Source organism: Vicia villosa, unplaced genomic scaffold (assembly GCF_029867415.1).
Source record: "Vicia villosa cultivar HV-30 ecotype Madison, WI unplaced genomic scaffold, Vvil1.0 ctg.000790F_1_1, whole genome shotgun sequence".
Taxonomy (NCBI): Eukaryota; Viridiplantae; Streptophyta; class Magnoliopsida; order Fabales; family Fabaceae; genus Vicia; species Vicia villosa.
In genome coordinates this window covers 1-24,331 of record NW_026705350.1, presented here as the reverse complement: position 1 = coordinate 24,331, position 24,331 = coordinate 1, and the positions used below count along the sequence as shown (strand labels likewise).

The following is a 24,331-nucleotide window of genomic DNA, read 5'->3' as shown; positions in this document are numbered from 1 at the left end:
CGTGGTGAAATTTCGCTTCTAAATGTGTATTCATTTGCTTGAAACAGTTAAAAATCATAATTTTGTCATTTTTGTGTTCTTGAATTCATGAAAGTTCTTAACAAATTTTTTCGAAAATTTTAATGAAACGTGTTTTCATGCAATCAATAATTGATCTAGAGATTTATGGATGTACAGGATGAATATGAAAAACTGAATTTAGATGTAGAAGGTAAAAATTAAAGATTTTGATCTATGAGATACACTAGTTACACAGTAATGGTGTGCTTTCTGATTGGCCATTGATCTATTAATTTCATCATCGACTATACTGGACAGTGATATATTAAAGATTTTGTCAAAACTCTTCTGAATTTTAACTTAACTTTATGTATATAAATAGAAATTAATAGGGTTTTAAATCTGAATAGATGAAAAAAATGTAACTAAACTAACTTCACCATTTAATTTATGAAACTTACGTAAGTTCAGTTGATCAAATAAAACAAACGATAAAGCAGTAGCCTGATGTATCGTCACTCTTTCAATGCTTTCTTGCGCGTATGTAGTTTGCTTTTGAAAGGTTTGCATTCTTCACTAGTTTGCGTTTCTTACTGATATTCTGTTCATGTTCATAGATGAACATACTTTGTCAGGAGTCTATAAAAAAACTCAATTTTCATATGGAAATTAAAGGAAAAAATGAATACCTGAGTCTCCATCTGCAATGTCTTATCCACACAGATATTTTCTAGCTCTTTAAGTCTAGTCTTGCTTTCTTTCAACTGTTTATTTGAACCATTAATTTTCCTGTATATGAAATTAGATAACTTTGTTTATAGAAAATAGAAACATATTTCAAACAACAATCAAAAAGCAAAAGAAATACAAACCTTTCAGTATAGAAAATAGTTTGAGAATCAATTGAAGTTTTTAACTTTTTTATTTTCTGCAACAATGACCAACAAAAAAATTCACAAGTAAGCAAATCAATACATTTCTTTTTGGTTAAACAACAACTTTATAGCAGTCTATCTACTTATTAGTTTTCTTTCTTTAAAGTGCCAATCCATGTATTAAAATGATTGACCGCTATCAATGTATTTGCTTAGCAACAAAAAAAAAAGAGAGAGAAATAACTTATCCACCTTTTTGGTAGCGTCAATCTTTTGAAGAATAGGTTTCATCTCATTGTTTTGTGTCACACTGTGTATTATGTCTTGATTTTTCTTATGAACTCCATCAACAAGTCTTGATCTAATCATCTTAAAGTTAAATTCATCTGGATTTCTATTTGAAGCTTTTTCCCTAAGTTTCTGTTAAATGATCAAATAAGAAAATAACTAATTATAAAAGGAAAATTGTTTACCATCAAAATCATACATTTAGAAACTAAACATGTAACGCACCCGTATTGTTTCTTGCTTTTTATGAAAGGCTTTAGCACGAATGACATAGTCTTTGTGCTTTTCGAGTATCCCAGATCGTTCCCTCGAAGCCCTAACAATGAAAACAACCAAAAAAACAAAATTGAAAGAGAAATAGAGTATCAATTGCATTCGTAGTGGAGTACGAGAGTTGCTTACGGTTGAGCACGCTCTTTATAAGTACGTCTCGGAACGATGTTTCTCAGGGACGACATGGTGGTGCCGTCGTCGGAGTATGCGTTTGTGCCGTCGTTGGAGTATGCGTTTCCTGTTTGCAGCACCAATTCGTTAGTTTATAATAGAAATAAGTCTAAACCAGCAGCATTAACAATCAGACCTATCTATTATACCACCGAATATGAGAGGAGAACAAGAGAGGGGTATAGCTATTATTGATTGATGGAAGAAGAATTGAGAAAGGGAGAAATTATAATTACTCTGGATGGTTTGTTAATGTTGGGCAGCTAGGGCTTCGAGGTAAGTGTATAATATCTTTTTATAATGGGAATTTGGGCCGCCGGGGGTGTGCATTTTTTTTTTAAATAAGACAATTTTTTTATAGGGGAGCTTCTAAAGAATTTGCGGCGAAATTCTAAAAACGCTCTTATACTTTGGAAGTGCATCTCCGAATGCACATGTTTCTTAAAAATAAAAGTGACTTCAGATGCGCACATCCGAAATCACCCCTTAGGGTATTTCGGAGATGCACATCCAAAATATTGTCTGATGCAGAAAACAAATAACAAATCAACAAAGCTTGGATTTATCATAGATAATCGAAATTACAAAGATAGCTCAACATGAAATTAAAGTTACATATTGTTAAACACGGGTAGTTGAGGACGACACAATATTTTGATAATGTCGGCTCCCGATCTTTGTAGTTTTGCATCCAACTCGATCGGACCCTTCGAAGAAAATCGATCAAAAGTTGGTCACACAAACGCTAAATCTTTGTCGTTCTTGACCTCAAATAGGGTGAACTGGACGTCTCCCTCGTCGTCAAGTAAAGGCGAACGGTACTCAAGTTTGACAACCTTCCAATTTTCCGGGTATTGTAAGAGAGAGTTAAGCGTCGGTATTAATTCCGCGAAAGGTGTGTCGCGCGAGAATCTAAATTGGAACGGCATCGGGTAACCACTGATGAAGTAGACAAAAGCAAGATGGGGGTAGGTTTGTGACATTACTGTTTGTGGCTTAATGTTGATGAAAATGTATAGGTGCATTATTTATAGACTTCTTGGAGTAATAATGACCCAACAAACCTTATCTTGCTATCAGTGGATGTTTCGAAAATGCATTTCCGAAATAAGCCCTGAAGCATTCAATTTTTGGAAGTGCACTTCCGAATTAAGACAGAAATAGAACAAAAGCATTTTGTTTTATGCAGTCTGTTTTGTCCAATTTCATAAGTGCACCAAATGACAACAATTAATTGAGAATGACATAAACATTAACATTAAATATAGGTATATTATATATGTATTGAATCAGTTTGGTTTTACATTCTAGACGATAATACATACAAAAAATGACAATCAACCGGTCATTACAAAATAAAAAAGATCTGGTATAATCTAAAATGCCCCGAACGATCCGTTGGCGCTTAAATCTAAAACCGGTAAATTCTTCGACTTCTCTCTATTTTCCTCCCTCTCTTGCTTCATCATTTTTTTGAACTCCGTGATTCTTTCAAAAAAAAAGGATCCGGGCAAGTGTCCGCCTCTTTTGTATGATGTGTCGTCCACTCACAAGACGTAGGCGAAATATGACACTCCGGTTTCAAAAACTTGCACAAAGTGGCACGATCTTAGATACCCGATACAAATGATGCGGTCGGTCACGTCTAAACGTGGGCCACCATGAAGCGGAAAAATGTCTTCGAAAATCCAAATCTCGTCAAGTCGACACACATCCGGTCGTATGCACTTGCTATAAGTTGGCCCATCTCGGGGAATGACATCCACTTTGAAATCGGTGCGTGACCAGTTAGTGATGGAACAAGGGAATCGTGAATTTTATCAAAGTTTTCTTATTTCTCATAAAGTCGACCGTGGATGTCCCTTGCGAAGTCAACTCCGAAATAAGTGACCGTCGAATAAGAGTGTGATTTTATTCTCCTTTTCCGAGCAAACCGGCAACGGTTCGATACCCACAATTACTGTCGGTACCCACGTCAACTATATTATCAATATATTTGTGCATAAATAGCGGCATATCATCAATGTAGATCATCGGAGGTTTTTTAATCGGAGGTGTGTGAGACGGCTTCGAAATACGTGTTCCTTTGTTAGCACTACACTTGGACTTTGGTGTGGGTGAATCCGAGATCAATGCATCAACACGTTCACAATAAGAAGGATCTCGTTTAGTTGATGTGTCATCTTGGATACTTTTCAGCTTTTTAGGCGCACCTTTGGTTATAACCGGTTGAGATGGAGGTTTCAAATCGGTGGTCTCTGGAAACGTAATTTTTCGCAATCGTTCTTTTATGTGCAATTTCTTGGTGTCATCCGATTTAGAAAACTTATCTATTATCTCTTCCAACTCGTCAGAGATGGTAATTTTGGATTCACCCTCTTTCGCCGGTTCAGAATCATCAAAGCCGAGCTTTTCCAATGATCAATTACTTCATCGGTGCTTATCGGGGAATTCAACTTCATCTTTTTAGAAAGTATACAAGCACATGGAAGCCCATATGTTTTTCTAATCGTACACCCACATTTTGAACTATCCGGACCCGTCGTTTCCTCCCGCTTTGCTTCATGAAAAACACAATTCAATCTGGCACGAGATATGTTGTAAATCAATTGCGAGTAGAGATTTTTACACTTAAACCAGTGTTTCACAACCGTCTTGCTCCGACAAAACGATGTTTGAATTTTATTATGTTGATTTTGGAGCATTTGGTTTACGGTGTCCCATCCCTCACAAATCCCCCTTGCTATCACTCAACCATTTCTTCAACGCCGCATGTGCGGATTCAACTCGGTTAGTTGTAGTGTAACCAAGATGTGTAACTCGGTCCGTCCAAGCACAAACAACTTTTTCTTTTACTTTTTCAAGGATAGTAGTTTCAACATAATGACAAAATGTTTTCAATCCGATACACAATGTTCGGAATTGTACCACTTTCTCGGTATACAATTCTTCAGAATGTGCATCTAAAATCTCCCTCCATGCGGCCATTATCTTGTCGGGTTATAGGTCCAATTTTTAAATGTGGCATCGCAATTTTTGTGTTATAAGGTGGACCGTATTCCTTTCAAATTCTTGGGATTAACAGTGGATGGAAATCACAGAAGATTGAGCTCCTGGAATCCTTTGATCAAAGGATTGAAAGCTATTTTATCTTCTTGGAAGGGAAGATTGCTATTGATGGGGGGTAGGATCTCTTTGATTAACGCAGTAATAACTAATATCCTGGTTTACTATCTATCGTTCTTTAAAGCTTCAGCAAAATTCATTCATGAAATCACTTGTATTTAAAGTTTTTTTTTTGGAACGACTTGGTGGAGAAAGGGGGAATATCATGGCTGAGTTGGAAGGTAACAAAATTGGAAGGTGGTCTTGGGATTAAGGACATAGAAAATTTTAACAGGGCTTTATTGTGTAAATGGATATTGAGAAGCTTGATGGATGAAGATTCAATATGGCACAAGCTTTTGCAGTAGAGATATGAGTCCATTAATAGAATGTTGGTATTTCATGAAGGGAGTAATAAGCTAGTTAAAGAATCGTTGTGGTGGCGTGATTTATTAAAATTGAACATTGAAATAGATTTGATAGAAGAATCGGGCTTTGTGAAATGGATAAACTAGAGATTAGGTGATAGTTTTAGTATTCCTTTTTGGTATGCAAAATGGATTGGTAATGAGTCATTGCACCTCCCGTTCCTAAACTTATTTGGCGCAATAGTGAACAAGAAAGCTTTCGTTGCACATTATGGTGAGTGGGTGGATTTGGCCTGAAAGTGGAATATCACTTATGACCTGTCTCTGCATAACTCTTCGCTGCAGGTGGAATTAGAAGGACTGGAGATGATGTTGAATGGAATTAATTTGGTCCATAATACTCTTGATCGAGAAATTTGGTGTTTCGATACTGGAAGCGTTTTCTCGGTAAGCTCCTTTATGTTAAGTTCATGCACGGTCAAGTGGTTCTAGAATTTGTTGATGGGGTCAAGTGACTCTAAATTGGGTGTGAGAATCGAAAGTCCCGCACAAAGTTAAAATATTTGGTTGGAGAATGCTGTAAAATAAGTTACCAACTCATGAACAATTGGGTCGGAGGGGAATTATTGTTGGATTGGATAATTGTAGGTGCGTATTTTGCAATGAGGAGATCGAAAGCATCAAGCACATCTTTCTTTCCTATATCACGGCAAGAAATATTTGGATTTCTGTGTGTAGTCGGCTTGATATCTTGGATCAATGGGTCCATTGCAGCGCTATGGATAGTTGTTGCAGCCACTTCTCAACTTTTTTCTGTTCTTAAGGCAAAGGCTTCTAAATGCAGGGAATGGGTTTTATGACTATCAACGGTTTGGTGCATATGGAACGCACATAATGAAATTTTATTCAACAATGAAGTGGGTAACGTTGACGAGATTGTTTTCAAAATTAAGACGTTCTCGTGGTGGTGATTTCAAATTGATTCAAACCGCCTAAAATGTAATTTGTATGAGTGGTGCAAATTCCCTTTAGATTATCTTTGATGTGTAGGTTTGTGGTTTATTATTCTTGTTACTTTTTCCTTCCTCTTTTTCTTATATATGGGTTTGAGTACTCTAGTGCATACAAAAGTTGCTTTATAAAAAAAAAAAAAAAACAAAAATTGTTTTCAATTTGAAGATTTTTCATAAATTTTTGTTATTTTAAAAAAAAATGCTATGTATGTATGATTTTAAAGTTAGATAAATTTTTTGAAGCATATAAAAACAAACTAATATTAAAATTAAATGATATTAGTATATGCCGAATTATATGCAAGCCAAACTATGGGTAAGACTAGGAACTTGATTTTTAAACTTTGAAAGACATTTTTCAAATCTCCCCTAATAGAATTGTAAGATGGTCATTGGTATGCTATATTTATTATTAATAATTTTATCTTTCAAAATTTTTTATTTAAAAAGAAAATGAAGAACATTACATAATTTAATCTATCGCAAGAAATAATAGGGTAAATAATGTTCATAATTTTAACACTTAAATTTTAAAATATATATAATTTGTCAGCTTATTGATATTAATTCATCACAATTTAGTTTTAACTATTTTGATTTTAATAAATTATTAATGATAATTTTGTTGGAGCTACAATACAAATTAGTTTATTAAAACTTAAAAGAAAATTTAGTATACAAAAAAGGAATAATATATGTTATTATTAGACCAACCAATTCTTTTTAATTATCCTTATTCTTTTTATAATAATTATCCTTAATATAACATGATTTTTTCTTTCATTTCAATTTTTAGTATTCCTAATAGATGAGGGGTTAAGAAGCTTGTGAATGTGATCATATTTTACAATTGAGATTTGGAATACATGAGCACGTACTGTCATGAAGATTTTAAATGATATTTTTTGAAAATTTTCTTCATCAAGATTTATTTTAAATAAGTTTCAAAAAAATTAAGTTGCAAGATTCTTCATTTATTTCTTTTTCTACAAATTGAGAAATGTATCCACACTCTAACTCTATGTCATGCATTCATACTAATAGGCCTTTCTACAAGCTGAGAAATGTATCCAAACACTAACTCTATGTCATGCAATTCATACTAATAGGCCAGCCAGGCCTAAGAAGGAAAAGTGGTTACATTAGGCTAAGAGGATATTGTGTGTATAGTTAGCATACTTTCCTACATGTGGGCACAAACATGCATAAGAAATGTATCTAGGAGGAGGTTATATTTTTATGTGAGACTAGAGCTAGAGTATATTCCTAGGGGTCATAGTGCACGTTTAGAAATATATTTTGCAGGTTACATCAATAACACATTTCACAAGTTTACTTATCAATACTACAAGATACTGCAGTGCAGATATTTACTCAAACTCACAAATGAATACATCTATGCAAACATGACCCCAAAATCTGTCTACTTATCAAAAAAACTACCAAAAAAAACTGCAGATATTTACTCATACACACAAATGAATATCATATCTATTCAAACATGATCCCAAAATCTATCTACTTATCAATATTACAACAAACTGCAGACATTTACTCATACTTACAAATGTAGGTATGCAAACACAAAACCTGTCTCCTTATCAATACTACAAGAAACTGTAGAAATTTACTCATACTTACAAATGCATATACCTATGCAAACATGACCCTAAAACATGTCTCCATATCAATACTACAAGAAACTGTAGATATTTACTCATACTTTCAAATGAATATACCTATGCAAACATGACCTCAAAATCTGTCTCCTTATCAACACTAACAGAAACTGCAGATATACTGACAAATGAGTATCAATGTACCATACCTATGCAAACATGATTGTTAGAAAATGTGATAGACTAGGAAAGGAACATAGACTTGGTTTAGAACAATGGGAAGTCTCTTATAAGCACAAGAGTATCTTTTCATTTCTTCCTTTCAAATGGCTTGTAGCCGTATAACTTGTCCCACACTTTGGCATAAGCCTTCTCCTTCTTTCTAAGTCCCTTCTCTTTCTTCTTCAATTTCTTTTCAGACAATCTAATAAATTCTGATTTTCTGTAAATGAAACAAATCACACATCAATATTTAATAATATTTAATATCACAGGTAACTAATTAAATAAGTGACAAAATATATAAAATACACCTGTAAACATCACTTTCTTCTGCCACAGGAATGGGTTCAACATCAATAGCCATATCCCTAAATTCATAAAATATATTATATAATTTGTTTTTACTTTAATTAAATAAAAAAACAACTAAACTACGTTACTTACTCATCAAAAACTTTCTTCCTGTTACCGTTTTTCAGAATGATGTGTGATACCTTTGCATTTTGGATATCCTACACAAATCAATCATAATCCAATAAATAACATGCAAAAATTATAAATACTATTAATCTTATAGGCAAATAACCATAACCATAACCTTTTTTAAAATTGTAATATCAAGCCGTATTTTTCCAATCTGTCTTGCATGAGATTTGGCGACCACTTTCGCCATCATCTTCTTCTGTTTTTTGGTAACCATCTACATAGATATTATACCATAAATCAGAACATGACATCAAAAAATTTCAAGAGGAGTGAAAAGGAAGATCAGAAAAAGCAACTGACCTACCATGAGACTGAAAACACAGAAATGAACAGAGTAAAACCAGAAACCAACTACACAAGTTACCATTAAAGAACGTAAACAGAAACTAATCACATAAATAAACTACAATAATCAACTATTCAGTGAATCTAATTCGAAAACCTAACCAAAAATTAACAACATGAATAAACTAGTGAATCAACAGTTTGTGTGAATCTATTAGAAACCTAACCAAACACTAAACACTAACTACAAACTATAATTTCTAGAATAAACTACCATTTCAAGGTTTCAGTGGATTTAATTAGAAAACCTAATCATAAATCAACTACATACACTATAATATCAAGAATCACCATCAAATACATAGAAACTTTCAAAGAGGAACACTAATTTTGATCATATTATACAGTAAATCGAAAGAAAACGTGCAAACTTTGCAAGAGTAGTGAAGAAGAAGATAACCAACCTTCAGCAAGAACTTCGATGAAAAGGAGAACCCGAAACGAAACATCTTGAAAATTTAGAAATGAAGAGTTTTCAGGTAAAGAATCGCTTGTTTTGCTATATGTAGAGATGAGTTAGTCTTTCGCGCTTTTTTTCAATTCCACGCTAAACGAGCGTGACCTGCAGCAGTGTACCGGGAAACCGGATAAAATACAATCTGAAACCGGTTATTTTGAAGAGTAAGGCGCTTTTTAAATTTAGCGTGTCAACTGCAGAGTGAACCGGGAAACCGGATAGTAAAATATGAAACCGGTCATAGAAGGTTTAGAAGGGTCACGCACTTTTTACTTCTTGTATTCTTGTTTCCAATTTTTTCATTGATGCAAAATCATATATTGGTTATAGGAGTGCTAATGACACCAAAGGTATTACACCGCGTGTTTACATTGTAGATCCTCATCCTCATTTTGACTTCAGCACAAATTCCAATTTTCATAAAATTAATAAATAAACTAAAAAGGTAGATCGTATTAATCAAAATACAAAATATGGTGTATGTCTTAATTTTGGTGTCTATTTGTTATTAAGAGATTAGAGTTACGTGATTTGGCATATGCTTTGAACAACATGATTCTTTTCTCGTTTGTAAATTGTAGAAGGTGTTTTATGGGCTCAAACAAGCACTTCGTGCCTGATATGAGAAGCTCACTCTGACTCTTGTTTAGTTTGGTTTTCGTCATATCAAATATGATCACTTTCATTTCATATATTCTCATTGAGGTGTTTTTCTTTATGCTTTAGTATACGTGGATGACATTCTGATCATAGGTTCTTCCTCTTTGCTCATTCATCATCTTATTAACTCCCTTCATGCTAAGTTTGCTCTCAAGAAATTGGAATCCCCTAATTATTTCCTAGGCATCAAAATCAAGTGTTTAGCTTCAGGCAACCTTATCCTCACCCAGTCGAAATGTGTTTGTGATCTACTTGCTAAAGTCAATATGAGAAATACCAATGGTGTTCTTACTCTCATGCCTAGCACATGCAAACTCAACAAACATGAATCTTCTCCTCTTTCCGATCCATTCATGTATACATCCATGGTTGGTGCACTTCAGCGTGTTACCCTTACTTGTCATGATATTGCCTTTAGTGTCAACAAAGAATGTCAATACATGGCTCCTCCTGTTGACTCTCATTGGATTGTTGTGAACTGCATCCTACGATATCTCAATAACACCTTTGAATATGGATTTATCATTTCTCCAATAACACCATCATGCAAGCATTCACTTCGTGCCTACAGTGATTTTGAATGGGTCAGTGATCTTGATGATCATTTTTCCACATCTAGCTCATGTATTTATCTTGGTCTGAATCTTGTTTCATGTAGCTCAAAGAAGAAACCTTTGGTGGCTCATTCTAGCTTGGAGGCCAAATATCGTGCTCTTGCACATACTACGTATGAATTGATTTGGCTTGAGTCGCTTCTTCAAGAACTTCAAGTACCGTTTCAGTCTCCTACCTTGCTTTGTGATAATCTTACTGCAGTTAATATAAGTGGATTATCATGTACTTAGATGCATAAATATAACTAACTCTTGCACCATCCACCATGCATCTTGTTCTTGTGTAAAAACTCTGTGTGGGACGAGCTTGGCCTTAAAGGTAAAGGAAATTGCAAACAAGATGATGTTTATGCGTAGCTTTGGAGATTTGGAAGCAGTGTACTATACACTTTGTTCTAAGAGGAGTGTCTTGCTTATCCCTCTGGCGGGAGCCCCTTTTTATAGCTTATTAGGCCTTTAGAACCTCGTTAAAGAGGTGTCTTTTGGACTTCTTTCGTTACAGGTGTTGGCTTTATCTTTAATACGAGATTATTGATGACAAATTCAATCATCAGTTATAGCAGGCTTGTATGTAACAACTAGGCGTCACGTCCGGGATGCATCATGACTCTCCATGTGCCCTTTGGTATGCGGCCTCTGCTGGTACTCAATTGTACTTCATTGACCGACTAGTATACCCGGATCCTCTTAGGAATAGTCCTCGGCTGATTTGTACAAATGCCTTTTTACACAGTATTCAATCTAGGTCACGGCTTTATAATAATCCTGAGTATGGAACAAGCCCCCCGAGTATGAGTCCTCGTTTGTCGAGAAGACATACTCGAATGAAGTTCTCGGATGCTTTTATAGTCGTTGCAACGTGTCAGCGTGAATGGAAGGTCGTGTGTCTCGTGGGTTTTTAGGCACTAGCAATAATGGCTTTTATGGGGAGTAAGCTTAAATAGGCAACTATTCAGCTAGCCCTCATCATTGCCTTTAAACCCTATATAAACCCTCGTTTTTGACATCATCTTCCTTCATCAATCTCCGTAAGCAATCTTTAACAAATAATGCTCTCTCCTCTCCCGATTCTCAAGTTTAAACGAGTACTTGACCTCAGGTATTTCCCTTTTACTTCCTTTAATCTCTTAGTTTGTTTCCAAAATAGGTGTATAGACATATGGTAAGCATGGGTGAGTATCATAAAATGTTTGGCATTCCCAATCCCACCAACGCCACCGAGAGGAAATAGTTATAGGACTCGTTTTTTAGAGATATGGAGGAGAGTTTAGGCAAATAATAAATGAATCGACTTTTAAATGAGGCTTATAATGATTTTGATTCCTCTTCCTCATCAGGTTCTGTAGAGTTTATCATGCAGACTGCCGCCTCTTTTGACGATGAGGTTATGAGCTACAAAATGAGCTCTTTTGACGAAGTTGAGATTGCAAAGCTTTGTTCCCTTAGAGGTATATCCTCGATCGAGAATGAAGACGGCGTAGTTTTGGAACCCTGTGGACTAGGAGAGAGAGTCTTTACCCTTCTTCCTCCGAGCTCTAAGGACGACTTGTTGTACTTCTATCCGAGTGTGATAGAGACCTTTGATGTGAAGATCCCTTTCACGGATTTTGAATTAGACATCCTTAAAATTGTGAACGCCGCACCCTCACAACTTCGTCCCAATAGTTGGGGATTTATAAAGGCCTTTCAGAGGGTTTACGAGGCTATCTCGATTGTACCCACAATATGCTTGTTTTTCTCCTTTTTTGAAGTGAAGGGCTTAGAGAAAAGAAGTTGGATCCAGATAAGCGGCATCCCCTCCTGAAGCTTACCGATAGCTTTCACCAGCAATTACAAGGACTATAAGGGTAAGTTCGTGAGGGTGAAAGGCGATTCGACTTGTCCACAAGTCCTCTATGTTGTTGACAGTCATGCCCACTTTCCTTACTATTGGACTAAAGACCTTGTCCCTATATGTGGTTTTTCGCATAAGAAGTTGAGCAAAGTGGAACGTAGATGTCTGAAAGTTCTAGATTCTTTTCATATGATGAAAATTAAATCTTTGCTTCCCATTCCTGACAAGGAACTCCTTGCTTTTCTTGGTAATGACCCTTTTATCGGATGTATAGAGCTTTTTGTCCTTTTATGCATTTCTAATCCATATGATTTTCTTTTATGCAGATAAAATTACTGAATTATCTCTTACCGAGAAAAGGAAAGTTCTGGCCACGGCCCCTGCTTCCCGAAGAGGCACCGGTGGACCGTCCGAGAACAAGTCAGATCTCTCCGGTCTTGAGACCCGAACCATAAAGCATAAGATTAGCGGCTCAAAGGCCCCGTCAGTGGAACTTCCTAAGAAAGAGGTGTCTGCTCAAGACATACCTAAGGAACTTCACCAACCTACTCCAAAGAAGGCTCGAACTGTTATGAACGATGATGCCTGTCAAAAAGACTTGGATGTTCTTGCCTTGATGCAAGGCCAAGGTGAGAGTATTGGTGGTAATCTTGGGGAGTTCAGGTTCTGGTCAAATGACTTTGATGGAGTCAAATATGCTGATGACCATCTGAATGCTGACGGAGATGTCAAAAGAGCTAAATCGGTGGGTCCTCAAGAACTTTTCCAGAACCTTAGCTCTTACCTCATGAGGAGTATGGTTTTGGCCCGGGGTCTCTTTGAAGTCGGGGATGACCATGCAAGAAAAACCCATGATCTTGAGAAAGACCAGAAGCTCCAGTCGGATAAGATATCCAAGCTGGAAAATAGTTTGAAGGTCGTGGAGGATAAAGCTTCCAGTTTTTCGGTGGACCTTGCTGAGCTGAAGACTCAAAGGGAGTCCTCTGATTCCAAATTCAACACTATTATTGCCGATCTGAATGAACAGCTGAAGTCGGCGATAGATTCTAATGAATACTTAAAGTAATCTTTGAGGAAGTCTCAAATTGAAGTGCTAACAGCTGGTGATGAGGTCTTTGACAATGCTTAGGAGTAAGTTTTGTGTCTGCATCCTGAAATGGATTTGTCCTAGTTAGACTTCCTTAAGATGGTGCAGGATGGCCACCTTATGGAGCTACAGGACCCGGAACACACTCCTTCTCCTCCACCCACCGTGAATGAACCTGTTAATGATGCCGAGCTCAACCAGGAAAATGTTTGATGAAGTTTGAAGTGACTTTTTGTTAGTCATCCGTTATGGATGCACCTATGTAATGCTTTTTATGGGGTGACTATGCCCTCCTTTTGAATTCGCCCTTATGTAAACGAAACATGGCCCTTCCGAGGCATTTTAATTTTATGCTTTTATGGATCTTTTGCCAATTCATTTGTCTTATAAATTTATTTACAGTTAACACTTTATTCGAATAGGTAGCCATAGGTCGGCCCGAAATTGGATTTATGCGCGCACTGTTTTCCATAATTTTTTAGACATTTAATGCATTTCAATATTACCTATGCTAAAACTTGCTTCCCATTTTTATTATAAAAGGGAGGCTAAGGTTCTTTTGTTTCATAGATCTCTTTTTCTCTTTCAGTGATGGACAACCCCGAAGGCAAAAAAACCCTCTGAAGTGTCAAAGTCCTGTGTTGTGAAGAAGAAAGGATCTTCTCCAGATGTTTCTCATTCTGAGAGAAGTCAAACTATGAAGACTAGGTCACAGTCTTTGAAGGAGAAAGGTGCTGCCAAAGAGCATGATTCAGACTCCGAGTTTGATGAAGACTGACTTCACTACCTCAACTCGGAAGACTTTAAGCGCCAGAACTAAGAAGTACAATGTGTGATTACAGTGTTTTCTTGAATTTGAGCTTTGTATTTCGTCTAATCTATGAATAAAGAGTTTAAAGTTTTTCCCTTTATTTCTTTTGTTATGACGATTTTACGCAACTTTCCTAGTTTATTTTACTGGAGGAGTACTCATACGATGTAAGCCCCAAGCGTTTGTTATTTTCATTAACAGCTGATATTAAACGCTTTTAGGTTACGCAAATTTCACTTAGCCGTGTTGTGTTCCCAAAAATTATGTCGGGTAGCTTACTCGACATCCGTGTAGGCTCCCATAGCACATATGCCTAAGCATGTTTTGACTGTTTGGGTAACACTTAGCCCGTATACTCGACTCATCAAGCGTGGTATTTAGAGCATTGTGACTCCTCGGCGAGAAGTTTTTCAGATGATGCCCATAGCCTTTTTCTTACTCGGAATTTGTTATTTCTGGGACTGTAAGTGTACTTGGACTTGTTTAGGCTAGAGGTTTAAGTTTACTTAGCCTGTTCGAAGCTGATTATGCCAGAGGCTTAGGAGTGCACTTGGACTTTTGACTTTGGGTGCATAGCCCCTTGTAAGGTCGTTTAAGGACCTTAGCGAGGTTGACCGAGTCCTTTTTGTGGTTCAGAGCCCCTTGTGTAACATCCCATAATTTCAGTTTATTAATTTAATTTGGATTTAAATTGAATAATTGGAATTTTAGTATTTTAATCGGATTTAATTAGAAAATGATGGAGTAAAGCTATTGGGCTTATGGTGTGATATTAGTAAAAGAGGGGTGCTAATTAGTTAGGCCTTTTACTAAGTGGTGGTTAATTTATTTTATTTTATTTTCATAAAATAAGAAAAGGAACCATTTGGGGGAAAAAGGAAGAACACGTGAAAAGGGCAAGAGAAGAGAAAGAGGCAAGAACGTGGAACCAGAAGGAAAACATTCAAGAGATTCATCGAGGTAAGGGGGGACTCTTCCTTTTAGTATCTCTTATGTGGTCTTAGGTAATAGGTAGATTGATGTATGGTTTGATTCAATTAGACATTAGGGTTGTTAGGTTAGGGTATTCTAATTTGGATTGAATTGATGATGATTTGTGTGAACTATTTGGTTAATAATGCGTCTAAATGATGTTTTGGTGGTGTATAATTGAATATATGATGATTGTATGTCTGTATGTGATGTCTGGAATCATTTTTGGGTGAAAAGGCAGTGAAATCGCAGGGTCTGTCGCAGACTTTGGGTTTGCTGAAATCGCAGGTCCGCTGAGCGGAGTGGGGTCCGCTGAGCGAAGGTCCCAACGTAGTTCGCTTCTGTTTGACGTCGCTAGTGGTCCGCTGAGCGGAGGTCTGAAGAATTCGCTTCTGTCTTGCTTCGCTGAGCGAACCTTGCTATGTGTGAATATTTTCTAAAACTTTAAAATAACGTTTCTTTTGATCCGTGTATCATTTCTTAGTGCCGTTTTGAGCTTTGTGCAAGTAATTAAATGTTTTATTTGAAGAATGATGAATATGGGCGGTGGCCGACTTTATTTCTTTAAAACTCGATTTAATTACTTGATGAGAATTGAACATTGTGTGCATATGAGATAGGTGTGACAATGTGTTGATGTGATGAATGCATGACTGTTTGAATGATGTTGAAAACATGTACATACTATTTCGGTGATGTGGTGTTGAGATGAATTGTTCATCGTGATTCGGAGATGTCTTAAGTATGTTATGTGTGTTTCGTTCATTCATATGCATTTGATGTTGGATCCCGGTGATGTTTTGGATTGTTGGTGGACATATTTCCCATTGTGCGGAAATTATGTCGGTGGGCCGTATCTCGATGAGGCGTAGATCGGTTTGGTGGATTGATTCCACGGTTTATTGGTACCACATGCATAGTGTCAGTTGTGTCATATGCATTTTGTCATAACATGATCGTATGGATTTCTGTGTTATGTGTTGTAATCTATTATAGTGTGAATTAATGAATAATATATGTGAATCTGAATATGTATAATTGGGTGAACGGTATATTATGATGCTTGTTATTTATGAATTGCATAATATTTACTAATTGAGAATGAGACTCACCCTTACATGTTGTCATTTTCAGATTGAGGAGTAGCGGCATTAGTGCTTGGTGAGGATGACGCGTAGAGTTTATCCGTTTATGTTGGGTCGTGTCGATCATGCTCTGATCTGTAACACTGGGGAACGATAGTTTTTAAATTTTTCATGAGATTACTCTATTTTAATTGGTGATGAATTGTGTTTCCATTTAGTTGTATTTAGCGATGTTCCTTATTCCGTTGTGTTAAACATGATTATGTTTTGGTGAATCGTTTCCTAATGAAGCATGAGTTGACCATGGTTGGTTTAATTATTTTAAATAATTGTGACACCCTTGTGTGTATGTTTTTACTCTGATTATTTGTTTAAATTGCTGCGGGGTTTAGAAGGGTGTTACAATAGTGGTATCAGAGCATAGTCGGTCGTTGTGACCAGAGTCTTAGTGTCAGTCTTTCCCTTTCGTATGCGACGAGTGCGAGTTATCACTGTCGATACTTTAATCATAATGGAATTATTTTGTGGGTTAGCAGAACAATGGCTGGAAGAGGTGGAAGAAAAGACGATGCTAACGCTGAGGCTTTGGGCATGATTGTTGGTGTGCTGGGAGGGAATGTCAATGGAGCTGTGATTGGTGCTGACAGGCAGCTGAACAGTTTTCAGAGGAACAATACTCCGTTGTTCAAGGGCACGCATGATCCTGAAGGTGCTCAGAAGTGGCTTAAGGAGATCGAGAGGATTTTCAGAGTCATCGATTGTGCTGAGAACCTGAAAGTGAGGTATGGTACTCATATGTTGTCCGAAGATGCTGATGACTGGTGGATGGCTACCAGGGCTAAATTGGATGCTGATGGTGTAGCTATTTCCTGGGCTGTGTTCAAAAGAGAGTTTCTGAGGAGGTATTTTCCTGAAGACGTTCGAGGCAGGAAGGAGATTGAATTTTTGGAGCTGACTCAGGGTAATATGACGGTACCAGAGTACGCTTCGAAATTTGTTGAGTTGGCAAAGTACTACGTTGTGGACCTCCGTTTTTTTCGGGCCATACCTCTGAGCGGGAGAGATACGTGAACTGACTCTTTTTTATCGCTTATGCTTTCGCATTTTTGAAAATTCACAGAGTCGCCACCGACCTTTTATTTTATCCAATTAAGGAAAGGTTTATAAAAGAAACAGAAAAAAGACCTTTAAGAAATTCTGGGTAAGGGGGTAGGTTATACAAAGGGAAGGTGTTAGCACCCTTTGTATCCATGGTTATCCATGGGCTCTTAAGTTTGCTTAGCTCACTTGTTTTTCGATCACTTTTCAATTGCTTTAGAATGCTCATATGTGGTTTCAAATACCTTTGTAAATTGAATTTTGTAATGATCCTTGTGCGGATGTATACAAAATGCTTGTTTATCTTTCGAAAGATGTTTTGAAAAGAACGTTAACTTTGTAATGATCCGTGTTTGGATGTATACAAAATATTGTCTTTTTGGAAAGTTTTGTTTTGAAAAACAACAGTGTATGAGAATTTTGTTTGTTTTGATTTGAGCAAGCAAACTAGGAGGTCTACCCTGAGTTGTAAGGTCTTTATCCTTATTTCCTTTAAAAATCTATCCTTTCACCGGATATAAACAAAAGGTTCGATTTTGTACTCAAAACAGTGGAATTTTGACTTTGATTTTGAAAAGAATGAGAAGGGATTACCTTAAGAGGTGCAAGTGTGATTGTGATTGGATTCAGATATTTTATCTTTGAAGTTAGTGATCTGACGGTTCAATTTTATCTTTGACATACACGCAGTTTATATTTGCTGGAAATTAAAATGCGGAAATGTAAAATGCGGAAAGTAAATCTACGCTATTACATCGATTGTGCAGGAAATGTAAACTAGCCTATTTACATGATTTTGACAACCTATACATTTATCTAGGAATTTAAATTGCAAGAAAAATAAAAGGCATGTTTTTGGATTTTTTATGATTGATTTTAATTATAATTAATGCATGATTAATTAAATTAAAATGAAGAAAAAAGATGAAAATAGATTTAAACCTAGAAATTAAGTTTAAAATATGTACAAAATATTTGTCAATTAATTTTAAAACAAAACTAATTTTTTTGGAATTTTTGAAATTTGATTTGAAAATTGATTAAGCTAATTTAAACATAATTATGCAAATAATTACATAAATAATTAAAACTTACAGAGAAAATTATTCAAAATATGTACAAAATTAGTTTATAATATATAAACAATATTTAATATAAAGAACAATTTTTTTATGATTTTTTGATTGGTTGAAAATAATTAAAAAGCAAATATACAAACATATACTAATTAATTATGCAAAATATTGGAATTATGAAGAAAAATAAAATATTTTTATTTCAGAAAATAATATATTATTTTAGAAGTCTAAAAATATTTTTTGTATATTTTTTGGATTTTTAAAACTATTTTTAATTAATTTTGCAAAGAAATTAAAATAGAAATAGAAAATATAAAAGGATACGATCAGGTGTGGAAATTAAGTGATGTCCATGGTGTGGATCACTTGTATGGTGCGTTGGATTGAGGATTAGTGGAGATCAAGGGCTCATGTTGCAAGACACATGATGCACGTGGTTAGAGGAGTAGCATGAGATTATGCTGACTTTGAGAGTCCAGCGTGGGGCCCACTGAAGTTGACTGGCGAATAGAAAGATGAGGATAGGCCACGCGAGCAGTCAAAGGGTCCTCATCACTATTCATCATCTTCTTTAATTTACCTATGGAATTTGCTGCGGATTTACCTGCAACATTACCTGCGGATTTTGCTTTCAATTCTTTAACATTTTGGATGACCTACAAAACGAAAATAAAAAAGAACAAGGGCCACCCAGATCACCTAAATGGACCCTTCTGAACATGATGGTGTCGTTAGTTTTTTCATTTGGAGCCTCTATCATAGAAAACGAAAGGTTTACATCTTTGAAGCTCAAAAATGGTAGAGCTTCAAAACCACGTTTGAACTTGCATGTAATCACTCAAATCTACCCTATGTCATGCCATGAGTCCATTCAAATGATTAGTTTGTATTATAGTTAAGCATGCATATGAAAACGAAAGCTACATGGTTATGAACATGAAGATGATCGTGAGCATGTTTAAGGTTGTTTCAATCACATGTTGTGAGTCAATCCTTACCTATGATGTTATACAAGAGTAATAGGATGATTATTTTGTATTGATAGTGGCTGGAAATATGAAAACGAAAATTACATATATTTGATATTTTTTTGGAGAATTTTATGTAGATGATGGCTATGCTCTTGCTATAATTTCGTGTGTGTTGTTCTTCCTCTTGTTTGTGGAGTATGCAGCTTCATTTATAGGCCTTGGAGTGCTTAAATTTGAAGCTACCAAGCATTGATTGCTTGGTTGAAATTTTGACTTTTTAGCTTAAGATTCAAGCAACCTTGGCTTGATCTTTCCACCCTCTTGCCCTAGGCTTGCCTCATGCTGCAGAAAATTGAGAATTCTTTGATGAGTCATGCTTAGAATTCAAGCTACATATTATCCTTCCATTTTCTTTTTTAAATTTAATCTTATATGTGATAAAATTAAACCAAAAATGGATAAAAATGATGTGGGCTTTGTCTTGGTCGTGGGAGGCCCATAATATCATGGAAATGATGTTTGGATTATGAAAACTTGGCCCCATTTGGAAAAAATACATTTTTGAGCAATGTTGGTTTCATGCATTTTCCCAAAATTTAGCCAACTTCAACAAGGTGTAAATCCCTCAATTTTTGTCATATGAAGGAGTTCTTGCACTTTTTGGAAACCTCAAAGAGCCCTCTAACTAATGTCTTTGGTCTCATGTCAAAATGATTTTTGATGCTCCTTGTGTGTCCTTTTGAAAAAAGTGTCTTTTTGTTGACTTTGAAAATGACCTGTAATGTCTTTGGTCATATTTTTCAAATGGTGAATGCAATGACCATGGGATCAATTGCATTTGAAAGATAATTGAATTTCCTTCAAAATGAGATTTGTTTTGAATTTTTTGGATGAAGGATGAGAGAGTTATGACCAGTCAAAGTTGAGTTGACTTTTCCGGCAAAAACCCTAATTTTGAATCTTAGGGTTTTGTTGATTTTTGATCTTTCCTTGATGAATTATGATCATCTAATGATCAAATGATGAATCCTTTGACAAAATATGGACTTTGACAAAAAATTTCATTTTTGACTGTCTGTTGACTTTTTTGGTCAAACGGGTCGTCTGTTGACTGTTTGAGCTGCTGACGGTGCGTCTGAGTGAATTGAAGTTTGAAAATTTGTATGTTGGTACTTTGAGATATATGGATGTGCATGAAATCCATTTGAGGTCTCAAAAACTTGTTTCTCCTGTAAAAACAAGAAAACCCTAGTCAGGGACTGTTTGTGTAGGAGACAGTTAAGCGTACCTGATTTTTGTGCAGTGTTGAGTCTCTGCTAATCGCGTGATATTCAGAAGACTTCTAGAACAAAAATCTTGGAATTTTGAATTGTAAAAGATTGATTTGATTGATGGTACAAAACACTGAGAATTGTACTGCCAGCAGTTTGGCTGTCAACTGACTGTTCAGGTATTAATGTAGCAGTTAGAATGAAAAATCAACAGTCAAAGTTAATTTTCTTTTTGTTGTTTTTGTTTTATGTGAAAGATTAAAGTTTATTTACATGACTTGTTAAAAACATAGACATAATAAATAACTAATATACTGTTACCAATACAGTCTGAGTTTCCTGATTCTGCGCCTGCAAAAAGATTTTAACTCTGTACCAATTGTGTCAGTACTATTTATCTGTAAATAAATAAATAGCATGTGTGAAGTAATAAACAGTATTTGGCGTTTGCGTAAGAATAAATTCAACTGCAAGCCAAATTACTGTATAAGAAAAATTCTAAAAACTAAGTATTTCATATGTCAGGATATTTGTTGAAATAAAAATCCATGATTATATGAGACTCTTAATTTTCAGATTGGAGTTTTCTTGAAAAAAGATGCGGGCAAATTTTGGGGTATAACAGTTGCCCCTATTCAATCTTCTTAAACCTGAAGAGATTGTCTGAAATCTGAAGGTAGAAGATGATTGAATATTTAGATGCCCTGAAAATTTGCACTTACCTTGATCAGAAGAGATGTTGGAAGTTGCATTTGAATGTCGTCTGCGAAATGTTGTTGGCAGATTGGAACATTACCTAAGATGGGCTTTCAGATGCCACCTGGTAAATGGGTTGAGGGTTTGTTCATCAGAATGAATCCATTAATTATATCTTGATGAAGGATTTGAAAGTCTTTGTGTTGACTGTTTCGGAACCGTCCAAGGTTACCGCTTTAAGTCTATGAGGATGATTGCTACGGAACTTGTCCAAAGTTTTTCCTGCTTTAGATTTTGAAAGTTGATCATTGTGGAACCGTCTGAGGTATCAGCTTTAGATCTTCGATGTTAGATCGTTCTTGAACCGTCTGAGGTATCGACTTTAGATCTGTAATGTTAGATCGTTCTGGAACCGTCTGAGGTATCAACTTTAGATCTGCAATGTTAGATCGTTCTGGAACCGTCTGAGGTATCAACTTTAGATCTGCGATGTTAGATCGTTCTGGAACCGTCTGAGGTATCGACTTAGATCTGCAATGTTAGATCGTTCTGGAACCGTCTGAGGTATCAACTTTAGATCTTCAATGTTAGATCGTTCTGGAACCGTATGAGGTATCAACTTTAGATCTGCAATGTTAGATCGTTCTGGAACCGTCTGAGGTATCAACTTTAGATCTGCAGTGTTAGATCGTTCTGGAACCGTCTGAGGTATCGACTTAGATCTGTGATGTCTGTTTTTGAGTTGATAAGTGATCAGAATGAATCTTCGGCTTGATTATATCTGAGAGAACCGTTCATGGAATTCAGGTGAACACTGCATGTGATTGAGAACATCTTTGTTGAAGATATCCGTCTGCCTGAAAAATCAAGTTAGCAATATGCAATGTTTATGATGCATGTAATGTGAGCTAAAGGAGAAATAGGCATGTTATGTTGTGTATGAATATGCGTATGAACATGCGCATGATGCATGATGTATGATGTATGATGTATGAATATGATGTCAAGCTTCTATTTGGAAAAATAAATTTCCGTCAGTCATCTGGATATGACTATATTGTGATTGTTGATGATCTTTTGTCTTGTTTGAGTACCCTCGGCTGGGGAAATTCTTTGAGAACCATGGTACTCTGTTGAAGGATCTTTGACTATCACTTGGGAATGAAAGGTAGCTGGAAGTTCTGATGCCCTTTCAAATGGGAATGAGGAAGATGCATAATCCTCCGATGCACTATCTGACCAAGTCCGGGTGCGGGGGTCACACCTTCTGAAGATAGTAATCTGGAACAACCCTGCTGGGGTATAAGACTTCTTTTGAAGAGAAAATCTTTTTGAGGAATTTGCTGAGAAATGTGTTTCTCTTGGGGATTTTCTTCTGATGGGATGATGTCCAGATAATTTGGACATTACCTGAATGCTATTCCTGTTTTTCCTGGTAAACATCAATCATATTCAAATGCACATGTTCATTCAGAATTTATCCTTGGGACGTTTACGTATTTAAAACAGAAAAAGTGAAAATAGTGATTTTTGAGCCTAAGCTGCATTGATTTTTGAAAAAGAGCCATGATAGGCTGATTAGCACAGGGAGACAATAATCCTAGAAGTAGGAAACTGTCATAAAGTTTTGGAAAATATTTATAAAGATAAATAGCTATGTGAAAACAATCCAGTCAAGTTTCAACTCTGCTATTGCCAATCTGTCTTCGAGCATCTCATACCTCACTTGTTGGAAGAAAGTGATTGGACTGATCGGTGTCTTTGAGGTGTTGAATCTTGATGGTGAGTAGGCAACTGAACGGAACATAGTTGTATGCTTCATTCCCTAACTTTTGCCTAGGCTGCCCTTTCAGGTTTTCAGCCTACCGGGATAGTATTTGTTTAGTCTCTAATTTTTGCCTGGACCGCCCTTTCGGGTTTTCAATCCACCGAGACGCTCATTTTTTGCCTAAGTTGCCCTTTCAGGTTTTCAACTTAGCGAGCTGTTTTTTTTCTTTTTAAGCGAAGTATTTTTTGACTATGTCAGCATTCACAGGGTGTGGGAAATCCTCACCATCCATGGTGGTAAGCAACATGGCGCCGCCGGAGAATATTTTCTTGATTATGAATGGTCCCTCGTAGGTGGGAGTCCATTTGCCTCTGGGATCACCTTGTGGTAAGATGATGCGTTTGACAACCAAGCCACCAGTTTGATATGTTTGACTTTTGACTTTTTTGTTGAAGGCTTTGATCATACGCTTTTGGTATAGCTGACCATGACAAATAGCTGCGAGCCTTTTCTCATCAATCAAGTTTATCTGGTCCAACCGTGTTTGAATCCAATCGTCTTCGTCTAGATTGGCTTCTTTCATAATCCTTAGGGAAGGAATCTGAATTTCAATTGGAAGAACTGCCTCCATACCATAGACTAAGGAGAATGGAGTTGCCCCTGTTGAAGTACGCGCAGATGTGCGATAACCATGAAGAGCAAAAGGTAACATCTCATGCCAGTCTTTGTAGGTTACTGTCATTTTTTGTATGATTTTCTTGATGTTCTTGTTGGCAGCTTCCACCGCGCCGTTCATCTTTGGTCGATATGGAGAAGAATTATGATGTTTGATCTTGAACTGTGTGCAAAGTTCAGTAATCATTCTGTTGTTTAGATTTGTGCCATTGTCCGTGATAATCCGTTCAAGGATGCCGTACCGACAAATGAGATTGTATTTGATGAACCGGGCCACCACATTCTTGGTAACAGAAGCAAATGAAGCTGCTTCTACTCACTTTGTGAAGTAGTCAATAGCGACCAGGATAAAGCGATGTCTGTTGGAGGCAGTAGGTTTGATTTCTCCAATCATATCAATACCCCACATTGCAAAAGGCCAAGGAGCCGTCAGGACGCTTAATGGAACTGGAGGTACATGTACTTTGTCAGCGTATATCTGGCATTTG

At 36.3% G+C, this 24,331-nt stretch overlaps 1 protein-coding gene across 1 annotated transcript; it reads right to left on the bottom strand.

The window, feature by feature from the left end:
- Nucleotides 1–523: 523 nt before the first annotated feature.
- LOC131631188 (probable U3 small nucleolar RNA-associated protein 11) lies at nt 524–1,621 on the bottom strand. The gene is made up of 6 exons (XM_058901969.1): nt 1,566–1,621; nt 1,389–1,479; nt 1,128–1,295; nt 873–928; nt 690–789; nt 524–601 (listed from the first exon to the last, which is right to left on the bottom strand). The coding sequence occupies exons 1-6, from the start codon at nt 1,619–1,621 to the stop codon at nt 524–526; spliced, it is 549 nt and encodes a 182-aa protein (XP_058757952.1).
- Nucleotides 1,622–24,331: the final 22,710 nt, after the last annotated feature.